The following is a 13730-nucleotide window of genomic DNA, read 5'->3' as shown; positions in this document are numbered from 1 at the left end:
GTCATAGAAAGTACTGTAGCATATGCACACTGAAAACTACAGCTGTACAGAGGATATGCAAATTAGGCAACTCCATCCAGCATCTGTTTCCAAAAAATGAGAGAAACCCATGGAGAGCCAAACAGGAAAATTTTCACTTCACCACAAATTCAGGTTCCTACATTTCAAGTAACCTTCCAATTTGTAGTGCCACAAAAGAAATGAATGCCTGTGCATTCAGAATCTTCCTCTTCACGTTGTGAGTGCACCAACTACACCTTTTAAAGAACTTTGGAGTACAAGGCTTAAGCAAGAAGGGCAATATTTAACAGTTTAAGATATAACAGAGAATATATCTCAGGATGATAACATTGTGGGCCCCAATTGAGCAGCTTTACATTTGATTTTTGTGCGAAAAATACTCTAGTTTGCATAGTTGAAACCCTGTCTCAAAAATTCCAGAACTCTAGATATGTATTTTTGAATTGCTAACCTTTTGCCAGATAAACCTTGCCATACTTCAGGCAATGGACTAAGTACGTGACGTGCTATGTCATAATAGCAGATGTTATTAAAAGCTTTACACCTTTTACCTCAAGTATCGAGTTAATTTAAGTTATCATGTTTACAAGCCAAAAGCATCACATACACACCATCGCAGGGTGCCCTTTTGGCAAGGGCCAAATAAACCAAAAGCCAACTGACGTAGGGATTCCTTGCCACTGATTGTGTGAAAAAATTCAACAGTAGCACAAGCAAACATGATTTTCAAGCATTGGTCATTACAGTGATCAGCAATTAAGGTTCTTGCACCAAGATGGACCTACGATGTCAAGTACGAAGTTCATCCAAGCTTTTATTGTGTGCTTATCACACTGATACCATTTTCAGTATTTGAAATCTGTTGACCTTCGACCACTACCGATTTCAATAGCAATGCTGTGCTGAGCATCTACATACGAAGGATTAAGTTTTACTAAGGTAAACTTTCAGTTATCATGTTTACAATTTCAGGCTTTGACCTTTGGCTTTCAACTTCCACAGACACCAACAAGAGTTCCTGTACCCACTAAAGTGGGTCTACATGCAGAGTACTCACCAAGCAATGCAAAATATGAAGTTGAACCAAGATGCACTTTGTAATTTATCCCATTTATAAGTTTATTTTAGAATGACCTATGTTGATATCACATGACCTTTGATATTAATTGCAGACAGGGTTCTTGCACGCACCATGGTTGACATGCATACGAAGCATGAACTTCAACCGAGATGTACTTCTTGAGTTTTCATGTTCACAAGGTTCTCAGACTCTGTTAACCTCAAGTGACCTTTGACCTCCACAAGAAAGAAGAGGTTTTCAGTGGATCCATATGAAAATATGAACTTCATCCAACCCTTGCTTTTTGAGTTAGTGTTTATACAAGCCAAGGTGTCACACCCACAAAGGCTGACCCCATACTACCCTCGACACAAAAGAACTGGTTATATGCTAAATTAAACTGTACCGAGGAACAGAAGCAAATGCAATAGAATACAAGTACAAAAAAACAAAATTGATTTGAACTTGTATTTCAAAACTCAAGTAAAAGTAAAAAAAGGAAAAGTATCACAACATTAATTGATATTTTTACAAAGGTACTGCAGGCTATAGCAACACTACTACTGTACCTTGTACTATATCAACTGGTGACCATCTTCTTCCACCCATGCCCCCCCCCCTCCCCCAACTCTGCAATTCTACCAAAATATTAGTAAATTCACCAATGACCTATGTGGTATGGATAACTGTGGTGAACGACTTCCCTCAAACAGCCAAGGTAAGTTTCACTGATTTTTGTTCTTTGCACACAAGGTCGAAGACTGAGCAAATCTAAATGTGACATCTTCGAGCCACATATGCAATGGATAAGGGTTTTGCAAATAATGATTGTAAAATACTGAAGCTCTTAACATGGCCTGATGATGATGAAGGCATTGATTCATTCATTGATTTTCTGTCTACATTCTACCTTGTAAATATGAAATAAAAAACCAAAGAGAAGTAAATAGTTTCAAATCATGAAAGATTACATCAAATAGTACATGACAAAGAAGCAGCTGCTAGGAATCTGTAGTCTGTTAGTTTACATCATGTAACAACCTTAACATAGAACCAGTTGATAGGTATCTGTATTCTGCATAAATTACATAATGTAAAAAACATCCATCACACAACCAGTTTCTGGACATCTGTAGTCTATGTAAATTACACAATTAACATAAATCACACAGAGCCAGGTGCTAGGTATCTGGAGTCTGTGGAAATAACACAATGTAACTCACACATATATCACACAACTAGTTGCTACAGGAATCTGTAGTATGTGTAAAGCATAAAGTATATCTAACATACATCAAACATAATTGATGAATGGAAAGACTATATAGGCTATACACTGATCTTGACTTGCTTCCTAAGATATGGTACTCTTTCTTCTTTCTTTGCACTGCCACATAGTAAGAATATACTCACCAAAGGTAATAAACATCTCCTTCAGCTACCACAAACTGTTACCAACTAATAACTCTCACCTTTGTGTACGTGCTACATAATTGAAGTGTATTTGATAGCTGACAAAATGATCAACTTTAACCTGGAACTATTTATAATGCATGAGTCACTGGATTAAAGTTAATTTCACACTGCTTCAACTTTCGGGGCGCTCGATCTCTTGGAACTACGAATGAAAGCCATACCGTGAGTTCTCATGTGATTCCTCAGTAGAACATCTGTTGTGAACAATCTGTAACACACAGTGCACTCCATCGTTGCAGCTTCAGATTTAACCTTTGGTGTCAGTGTTACCTTTGGTGGAGGAATCTCTTCCTTTGGTGATTTATGTTTGACCGGTGATCTAACAACAGGGGAAAACTTTGGCATCGCGATCGGTTCTATCGGTGTTTGGATCAGGTGCTTCATGGCCATGTGCCGAGCGACAGCTATCTGGGAACGAAAACAGAGACCGCATTCTTGGCATTGTACGTGGGCCGAGTTCTCCTTGTGGGTTTTGATGTGCGCAACAAACTTGTCCCAGTCAACAGAGTTAAATCCGCACTTGATGCAGGACCGGTGCACTTTGGGGGTCAGTTTGATCTTCTTTGATTCCTGTTGATCTTTACTTGGTGCATTCACATCGATAATTGAACGCTTGGAGGATCCTGTTGAAACAGCCTTCGGAGTGGGAACCACTGAAGGGTTCACTTGCATATTTGAGCCTGGCTTGGAAGGGTTAGAGCTGGTTGTGACAAGATCAACCTCTACTGGTAGTGGAGTGACTCCACTATGAGCACTTGTAAAATGACTCTTATATCCTGCCACCGAGGAGTAAAATACCTTATTAGATGAAGGACACAGTGAACATTGAAGGACTCGCTTGGTTTTGGTTGGTAAAGATGCTATCGACGTCTTCTGTCTGTCCTCACTGTTGATAACATGCTGCTCCACTTGCCAGGTTGCTTGTAAGCATGCCAGACGATGTCCCCTCAGTGCTAACACAGAAGAAAAAGCATCTTTCCCACACAAATCACATATCACAGGATTTCCACATCCTGTGTGAGCTGTCTTCAAATGTGATAGCAGCCCGTACCTGTCTACAAAGTTCCGTGGATTAGGACAGAGGGAACATCGATACGCCACCCTCTTAATCCTCTCAAACACGTAACTCCTGTGAGAATTTCTGAAGTGTGTGAAAATTGCCTCCGGGTTCGAAAATACATTCTTGCAGAGAGGGCACTTTAGAATCCTTCGCTGAAATGGTTTACCTGGAGACTCCTTCATTGTTGAATGATCCTTGGTCAGATGAAGATTGAGGGCGTTGAAGTTTCGAAACGCTAACTGACAGTGAGTGCACTTGTAGTAAGAGAGAGAATGGTGGTTGCAGATGTGTCTCATGAAGAGGTCCAGATGGTAAAAGGATGAGCAACATATCCAACAGACTAGTATTGGCGAGGAAAGCCAGTAGAGACAGCTACCAGACTTACCATGCTGATAATACTCCTTTAAGTTCATGTGCTCAACTCCACAGCCTGGGCAATATCTGCCTTTATCATGCACATCTTTGTGTAACTGTCTCTCACAAGGGTTCTTTAACAGACGTTTACATGTGCGGCATTCCGACATGTTAGCGTTGTCAAATCGTCCTAAATGGTCAGAGACGGACCCCTGCAATTTCTCGGAACATGCAGGGCAATTGACTTTTTCATCACGTGTGGCTTCATAGTCCTGAAGTGTCAGTGGACAACTTGCCCCAAAGTTGTAACTCAAAAATTGCTTTCTCGATATGGGCTTCACAGTAATGGTTCGGGCAAACTTGTCCAGATTCTTGTATGCATTCTTAGTATGAGATAATATGTGTGTCCAAAGGGAACACTTGTTGTAGAATGAGCGCTGAGAACAGCAAATGTCACAAAGGTACTTGATGAGCAAACTAGGGCGCTGTAAATGAGCCAAGAGACTCCTCTCGGAAAGGAAACGGTAACCACAAGCTTTACAGTTATAGCCCTCGACCGGAGCATCGTATTCCTTGTATGCAGACAAATGCACAGCTGGCTTATAGATAGAAGCAGTTTGAAGATTAATCAGTTTACAAACCGACTGTGATCCAATAGTATCTGTGTCAACCTTTGGTTTTAGCTTTGCATATACCAGTGGGCTATTATTATTATTATTGGATGCTGGTTTCAGTATTCTGGACTGAGAAACTGCTGTGCTAACAACAGACGAGGGATCAATGACAGGCATCACTATTTGATCCGACTGAGTAGAAACGCGAGTGTTGCTAGGCATCAAGTTGCTTTTAGGAATAGATACATTGGATGTCAAATTGTTGTGAGTACTGACTGTACTTTGAGGTGAAGTGTTCATGTGTGTACGCGCAACATTTACTGATGCATTGGCGTGCAATGAAGGACTACAGAGATTGTCATTTTGCCTGTCGGAGTGAGTCTGAACTGGGTTACCAGTAGCTCTCCAGCCCTGCATTGGTGTTAAACTAGCAGGTATCACTGGCTTAATAATCGTCGTACTCAACTTGGGATAATTTTGCTTCCTTCGTCCTTTTATCAAGTTATCGTTACTGTTTTCACCATTTTTTGTGTGGTGATCTTGATCTTCTGATGTGTTTGCTGGTTGAGATGCATCGCCCTCATCAATAATCCAGCCTTCATCATCCTCAGTCTCGATATCGGTCTTTTCACAAGTAGAGGCGTTACCGTTCAGTGCCAACTTCTTAGGCGACATCAAATCTACCCAAAAAAAAAGATAAATTAAATGTATTCATAGATATGCTTATACTACTGGTACTATAGCTGGCAACATTTTATACTACTGTAATGGAAATGTATCCCTTTAAGTAAATTGTATTGTAATATTTTCGTTTAGGATTGAGTGTTCCCTCAGTTCTACCCGTCGATGGCCCCTCTCCCAAAATATGTGTAGAATGAGCGTTCCCTCAGTTCTACCCGTCGATGGCCCCTCTCCAAAAACATGTGTAGAGCTTTTGCGAGTTGCAGGTGGGGACAGCCAATGAAAATCGTACCCCTGTTTGTTTATAAACCTTGCTGAATCAGCACCCGAATTTTGAGATGTTCCCCTTGTTAGTGGTAGCGCAGATTGTTTTATTAGTTTTAGCTCACCACGCTCACGAGGTATTCCGAGATTGGCCTCTGACAGAGAGAGAACTGAGAGAACGCCTATTTTCTGTAAGTTACTACCACTTCACTGGTATATTTGTTCTATCACACGATTATGTGCTGGGCATGACTTCTAGGTTTAATTGTTTGTCTTAAGAAAGATAAAATCGGGTATCTTTGGGGTGGCGCGGGATATTGTTCGTACCACTAGGGAATTCTAGGAAAACTATCGTTGCGCTAAGTGCACATTTAAGTAACAAGAAACTAGGGTGTATTTTTAAGACATCATATTCGTTGTCACTTTCTATAGGGGTTCGATAATTGTAATTTCGACTTCACTAGGAGGCTCAACAAACGCTAGTATTATCCTTCAACTGTAAATACATTTACCCACGTACTGGTTCGGTTGTGATCTCGAAAAGAGATGTTTTAGTTAGGAATCTAAACTGGTTAAGTCTTTAAGCCTGTTGTTAAGTGAGTCCCAACAAAATATCTTGTATGCCTCCACGAGTTAATGTAACTGCGTAAGTGCGTAACTGCGTAACTGTGTAACTACCTAACTGCGTAACTTCCTAAGTGCTTAACTGTGTTACTGCTTAAGTGTACAGAAAGTTCCTGTATCATTTCTATTAACTGCTTATCAAAGTCTCTGTAAAGTCTGTCAATGCCATAATCTGTGGTAAATTCATATGCCAGTGAATCAAAGATCGACTTAATAAATCAAAAAATAAGAGATCAACCAGTCATCAACCTCTTCTCCGATTTTTGTCTTGATATGTGTTAAAGATTTTTATTAGTTCAAGCAGCTGGACTTCGGGAGGCACTGGTCAACGTTACACTACCTACAGAACTCTCCAACAGGGCCACTTTAATATTTTCAGAGATAAGCGTTGAAGTTTTGCTTTCAAAAGCAACACTCGTTTGGTTGCAAAAAGAATGATTCAAGAACAGTGAATCTAGTGAAAGGCAAAGAGGAGGCTGGGGGGGGGGGGGTTGGGTGTCTTTTAATTGTTCAAAGGGAAATTGTTAGTGTAACCAGAGCTTAACCTGGTTAATGTTTTGTTGTGTATTTTTATCATTTCCTTTCATTTTCCTATATTTGTTTTTTATTCATTGATCATTTCCTTTCAGTTTCTCTTATTTTGTTTTTTTTCCCCGGTTTTCTTCTACTGTTAAGTTTTTATGTTTGAGTACAAGTGCACAGTTGAGACTACTAAATTATTGTAACCCTTCCTGCAAATATTAGAGGTTCACATCCCCTGCTTACATAAAATTGGCATGCATGGTCATTAGCAACTTGAACGTTCAGAAATAATCTTGATACTCTTTTCCCAAACCAGAATTGTATGTTCTTTACTGTGACATTTGCATCCTTGCAAGTCCCTAATAGCATTAACTTATGACTTTCCAATTGAAAGGGCTTTGTTGCATTGCTATCGTTTAATGACATGAATGTGGTATGGTCCCAAAATCAAATTAAAAACTAGAGCATCTATGTGAAGGAAAACTGAACACTCACAGAAAACATTTCTCAATCCAAAGTTTTACCACTTAAAAATGGTTTGTCAATATCATATGGTTAAGTATGATTGGTATATGATGTAATGAAACTCTGATTGTCATAAATTTATCACTTCCCCGAAACTATACATTCTACAAGAGTTTAAAGTAAAGTTGGAGAAAAAAATCACCAAAAAAAGAAGCAACTTAACAAATCAGCCAGGAACATCACACTTTACAGGTCTACACATCATTAACTGTAATGTGTGACTTAAAGCTCACACCAGGTTGAACATTTACAAGAAAGTTACGGACATTAGCTACTCGTAAGATGAGTCTAATCTACTAGCTTTCAAGATCTTCAGCATGTCCATGACCATCATAAATTCATAATTCAATCGGCTTTACTTTGCTGCTATGCATAATTCAGTAACACTGTTTTTGGTTGATTAATTGTCACATTAAATGTAAGTTTGTCAATTACCTGTCGCAGCTGAAGTCTGCTTAGACTTATTGCTCTGTCCATCAGCAAGAGGAATGTTAAATGCCGCTAACAGATCGTCAAACTCTCCGTCTTCAGACATCGTGGGTGTCAAGGTTGCAACCTGCAAGAGAGGAAATAATTAAAATGATCTTGCAAATTCTAGGGACTGTTGGGCTATGTGACCACTTTCTCCCTCTATAACAATACAATTTTCAAAAACATCTAAACAATTCTAACAATCCTTCAAAATTTAAAAAATTTCCTATATTATTTATCACTTTATGTAGGAATACCATATCATTCTCCCCCTGTGGATACATGAAGTATATTATGAAAACAAATAGTCTTTCATTTCCACTGCCAACATGAAATTATACTAACTCTGCTGTTGCAAGATGTAACATGTACAAATTCCACTATCAGAAGTTTGAGAAAGCTATTACCAAGTGGTTTTGGCCTAAAGATTCAGAAAATATCCTTCATTTTGTTTAAAGGGTGTGAAGACTCGCGCAAAAGAAACGTCTAATGCTGGTAATCTGACCTAGTTTCGTAAGAGGTGTAACAGAAGTGGTAGACTCCACCATCGATCCCAGAAAATACACATAGCTTGCTACTGTCGGTATGTAGACACTAGCGTACAGTCAATACTGTACATGTAGACAACTACGGTCAATACCCACAACGCGTACAGTGTACATACTGTAGCAGCGTGGACATCTCAGGTCTAGATAAAAGATAACAAGGTATCACGTTCCATTACTGTCTGCATTTTGTAGCGATAAGAAGAAAACATAATTTGCAAGCAACGGAAAGTTAACTTTTTCAGATGGCGGCACACGGTTTGGGGCGAGTCTTCAAAGCCTTTAAGGCCACTCACTTGTATCAGACATTTCGGAAATTGAAATAACAAATTTTCAATGGCTAGGAATATAGGGCCTAAATATGCAGGACCAGAGATGCACTTTTGAGTACTTTCAACATCCTTAAATTTGTATGCAATAATTATGACCAGTTGAATGAAAGAGCCTATGGATCAACTGTAGTAGATTCCACAAGAGGTATTTGACTATTGCGTAGTATGGGAGCACGCATACATGGAACTACATGTATGCATGAAAATGTGATGGGTAGGCTAGTTTGATCCACATATTATGCTTTACTTCTACCGTATATATTAAGCAACAGGACAGCTTTGTTAACTATATATCCAAAATACTGCTCAACTAATTAACCAAACCATTGACTAATGGTTATAGTACACTAAATATAAAATGAACTAAGAATAACATTGCACTATGTTAATATATTACATGGCCATGCATGTGCAGCTATAATGTATGATAATTTAAACTTAGAAAGAACTACTGCATAATTAACCTCTAAGAAAGTGGGCAAATTGAAAGAATGAACAATTGAGAATGCCTACCCTGTATACTCAAACCTCATCTCCTAGTTAACTCATGTATTATATCCTTCTAGATGTGAATGCAACACAACTAAACTGAAGGGTCATGGGAACAGCAAGGAATGCTGGGTAATATTACAGCCTCTTCCACTATTTCAATATTATATCCAACCATTCTTCTTTTTGTTGGGAAGTAAATAAACCTTTCTACATGAATGAATCTGGAATGCACAAAATAAAATAGTGATTTTGAATTACCCAAGAAAATGCTTTGTTATTGACAGTTCTGTACTCTGACAATATATATAGCAAAGGATCACTGTGGCTGATAATGAACAATGGTGAACATCAATTGCAGTGTGATTGGCATTGAATAGTGTTAGGCCACTGTGTGCACTATTAGTACACTTAATTTGTATTGTACAAGATGATCTAGCCACACAAGGAAATACTGAACGGTTACTAGCTGCAGTCAAACACTGCGGTGTGGAATTGGTAGAGATTGCAAATACAAATAGAGTTGAGCTCAATGTTAGGGTATCAGTCAAACCATGTACAAAATTATGGTACAATAACAATTGTAATCTGTTTGCAGTGGGGTGTGACATGGCCATGGATATATACATGTATATACCTGTGTACAAACATTATAACAATTGCATAATAAAGGCATCTCTGATTGGTATACCAGGCCTATAGATCATGGAAGAGAGATCATTATAACACAAAGTCTGCCAAAATAATAACCCTAAATAATTTTAACACATACTCCTGTATATCAATCCCATCTCATTTATAAATACAGAAACTTGACCACGCTCAGGCTAATTCAACTACACAGTGGTCAGACATCCTCATTCCTTGAGATAATCTCCTGTTTAACAGAGTCCCCGGAAATGTTCCCCCTATGTTAATTACTGAGACATGAATATCGATATCATGTCCCAGGATTTCCTATAAAAATTGCATATGGTCACCTTATGCTACAGTGACAATAAGAGGAACACTTTCTACAGTAGGAGAATGTTTCAGCAAACAGATCACAAAACCTCATGCATGAAAACTGTGGATCCTTAAAGCTGTCAGAGAGATCTACATAGCATCAAAGAACAAGGTCCAGAGATACAGTATGACCTGAGACTGACATTGACACATAATAAAGCTGCAAAAATCCTTCAAGCTGACTAACAAAAGAAACGATTAAACTGGCCACATACATTCCCCTCACCCTTTGGCATCAGTTGTATCTGTTAGTAGAGGAAATTAGTTATCAGGAGATACAGGCATCAAATAATTTTAATGAAGTGCAGAGAGATATGTGGGGAGTGTAAGACCAAATTAGTAGGGTTGGAGCAGAGGAGTTTGTCATGACCACCATGCTCTGTGATAAATAGGCAAACGAGACTTCAACCAGAAAACCAAAAAAGCTTAGTGGTTCCGATGCCTAAAGATATTCATATTGTAGTACGTAAGACATACATTTTAGTATTCATGAACTTCTGCACACCAAAATGAAGAAAATTATCTATTGACTAATACGACAACACATAAAGGAAGGTACCAGGAATCAGTTATCATGTTGAAAAAGTCTATTTAGTGGCATAGTATAACCAGATTGCAACTAGAGCACCAATGGTGCAGAAGCTTATACCTTTTCGAGCTTAAAAATGTAGGGCCCACAAAACTTTATGGCCCACCAAATTTCAGGCCATTTTTCAGATTCCACCAATTTTGCAGGCCCATGAGGGATACCCCCCACCCTCCGTTAGCAGAATACTGGCCACACCACTTGCTATAATTCCTATTTTCCCCCTTTAAATGCTGTTTTACCCACTCTCTCAAACAATACCACTGACCTACCCTATTAAACTTTCTCCCCTCTACCTGAGCAGACCTGCAGCACTCCTTGCCAAAATTTTGGCTGGCTGCCTACATACCTCAGGCTCAAAGACTTCTAAGAATCGGCAAGTGCTGATTGGCTATAGGGCTCTCATGCTTACAGTTTAACAGTTAATACAACTCCCAATCCTGCTTTAACTCCACTAGTAGCCGCTGCAGAGCTTAACCACAAATGTAAACAAACACTGCAGAAACTGGGAGACAAATGAAAGGAGCTTTGGCAAAAGGTGAAGGCTCAGATTTTTTTAAACAATGGGGATTAATTGTAATTAATTAACTTTTGACCAAAAATTATTAAGCATCATCTTATTCATACACAATCCAACAATCATCAGTTCAACTTTGAATATGATCCATAAAAATCTTGAGGAGATTGAGATATTTGAAAATATTACAAAGAATGACCCCTGATGACCCCCTAAATGACATTTGACCTCAATTTTCCGAACACCCCTCATAACCCTCATCCCGAGGAACGTTGTGACCAAGTTTCATTATAACTGGCCAAAAACTGTACGAACAGGAGCAATTTGAAAATATAGGGCAGCGGCCCAGGCCACAAAAGACCCCTAGTTGATCTTTGATCTCAAATTCATGAACACCCTGAAGGTAAAACTTCAATAGTACTATCGTGACAAACCCTCAACAATGTACCATGGAATCTGTAGGAGAAGAAGCATTTTGCGTATTTCCACAAAATGGCCCATAACCGCCCACTTGCGACCATTGACCCCAAATTTCGGACCATCTCTGATGGCCCTATACCCAATGGTCCTTGTTGTCCAATGGTCCAAGTTTCATGAAATTCCATCAAACACTGTGTGAGTGGGAGCGGTTTTACCAATTGTTGACGGATAGAGTGATAGACGCCGCACTGTAACAATAGCTCACACCAGCATGCTGGTATGAGCTAAAAATGCATTGTGGTTTCGATGATGTAACACAGGGTTGTCCAACCTTTTGATGAGGAGGGCCGCCTCGAATGATTATGATAAAGGAGGGGCCGCATGAGCCTACAAGCTCCTGTGGCATATCCAGGGTTTCGTGCCAGAGCGGCAAATTTCAGTGGCCCCGCAAGGGGTCTGTATGGGAAATGAAGTACATACAAGCGGAGCGCCACCGTAGGTTGGCGCGTTGCGTGCAAGAAAAAAAATCGCCCAAAAGACCCCCAGATTGCAGGAAATGACACTTCACAAGCCGGTGCAGCATTCCTGATCTTAGTAATACAGTGAAAAGCAGTGTGCGAGAAAATATTCACAATGATACATGCAGGCAGCTGTCCTGAAATGACCATTGACCTCAACAACAGGCTTCTTGTACTAAATGTGATGGATACATCAACATACTAAATATGACATCTGTCCTTGTTGAAATATTGTGTAAAACATGGTTTTTTGGCAATTTGACCTTTGGTGAACTCAAACGACCTATGACCTCTATACCCACAATAATAGGCTTCTTGTACTACAGTTACATACCGAATATGCCTTTGAGTACAATATCCAGGCTAAAAAAAGTGTGGAATAGCAAATCAGGCAAAAATGTTTTTTGTAAATTTCCCAGACTTTGAGGATTTATTTTTGTTTAAAAATATACCAACCTGAAATTTTTGTACAGACAGGGTGGTATTGTATCTTTTCTAGAAAAAATATTGAGACTTTTTCAATGTGACATGTTTTGAGTTATATTGCATAGCTGTCAAAGACTACTTCTTTTGAACATTAGTGCAACTTTACAACCTCATTAATTAATATTGAGAAAAGCTTGACCCTGAAATTTGTTCAGTTAATTCTAAGAACTAATTTACACTTATATTTAAAGTAAAACCCGGCCCCCCCCCACCCAAAAAAAATTACAAATATATGACAGGAAAGCCATGTTATCATTATTATGTATTATTTGAACTGGATATAATGACCTCTGAAAGAATATATCCCAAGTTCTAGTTTAGGAGCAATTTATCACTTTAAATAGCTCATTTTTTTAGAAATAATACCAAACTTGAATATTTTGGCACTTAAAAGGTGACCATACTTTTTTTAATCTTTCATTTCTACAGGATATAGAATCTGTAATAGGAAGGTATTAGGATGCTTAGTTGCTGAGAAATCAGACCTCAAAAGTCAAGAAAAAAATGCCACTGTGGCATGATAAATTGGCCAATTTTGAAGCAAAGCAACCGAAATTTTCAGAATATGTTTATTCAGTGCTCTATAATCATGAAGTGAGGATGATGGTAAGTTTTGGAGACGGTCCAGCAGCAGCCATCCAGGATTTGATACAGAATGACCCACAATAATGTATCCAAGAAACTGAGTGAATGAGTCTGTTTAGGCTAGGACTTTGTTGCACCACATCTTCTCAATGCAATATAATGAAATATCCAAGCCTATGCCTAGCCTATATCAACAATTGGTTTTTGAGCATCCAATGGTCACTAACAATAACATGTAGCCTGCAACTTTCGCATATTTTCATCTACAGTATTGTAATTGCTCTCATGATTTATTAAGCCAGTGCTAGGGTATAGTCTTAGCACAACCTAGGATTACTGTGTTAGGCTCGCTTCTAATTACTCCAACTTAAGGTCAAACTTAGCCCAACTATCCACTTTTCTGATTAAATTTTAACCTTAACTTTGGGCTAGTCGTAATACAGTAGTCTATGTCTTCCACGGCGCTTGTCAGGCTGGAGGCAAAGTGAGGGAATAAAGCACGGACCTAGCTCCGATCCTTCGCACATCAGAAATGAAACACTTTTTCTAATGCCCATGCCTAGCACCAGACTTTT

The 13730-nt window shown here is 39.0% G+C and overlaps 1 protein-coding gene across 3 annotated transcripts; it reads right to left on the bottom strand.

Annotated features, from left to right (window-relative positions):
- Positions 1-1535: 1535 nt before the first annotated feature.
- Positions 1536-13715, bottom strand: LOC139963747 (zinc finger protein 532-like). Of its 3 annotated transcripts, none has more exons than XM_071964856.1 (3): positions 13579-13715; positions 7637-7759; positions 1536-5265 (listed from the first exon to the last, which is right to left on the bottom strand). In XM_071964856.1, exons 2-3 carry the CDS (start codon positions 7734-7736, stop codon positions 2660-2662), a joined length of 2706 nt encoding a protein of 901 aa, XP_071820957.1. In that variant the 5' UTR covers positions 7737-7759; positions 13579-13715; the 3' UTR covers positions 1536-2659. The 3 variants fall into 3 exon arrangements, with proteins under 3 accessions (XP_071820957.1, XP_071820958.1, XP_071820956.1); XM_071964857.1 differs by having other exon boundaries at positions 7637-7757; positions 13572-13709; XM_071964855.1 differs by lacking the exon at positions 13579-13715 and adding an exon at positions 9063-9214 and having other exon boundaries at positions 7637-7757.
- Positions 13716-13730: the final 15 nt, after the last annotated feature.

The sequence above is a fragment of the Apostichopus japonicus genome, chromosome 22 (assembly GCF_037975245.1).
Source record: "Apostichopus japonicus isolate 1M-3 chromosome 22, ASM3797524v1, whole genome shotgun sequence".
NCBI classification, from domain to species: Eukaryota; Metazoa; Echinodermata; class Holothuroidea; order Aspidochirotida; family Stichopodidae; genus Apostichopus; species Apostichopus japonicus.
Note: the sequence above shows the minus strand (reverse complement) of the source record. Positions and strands in the feature narration are given on the sequence as shown.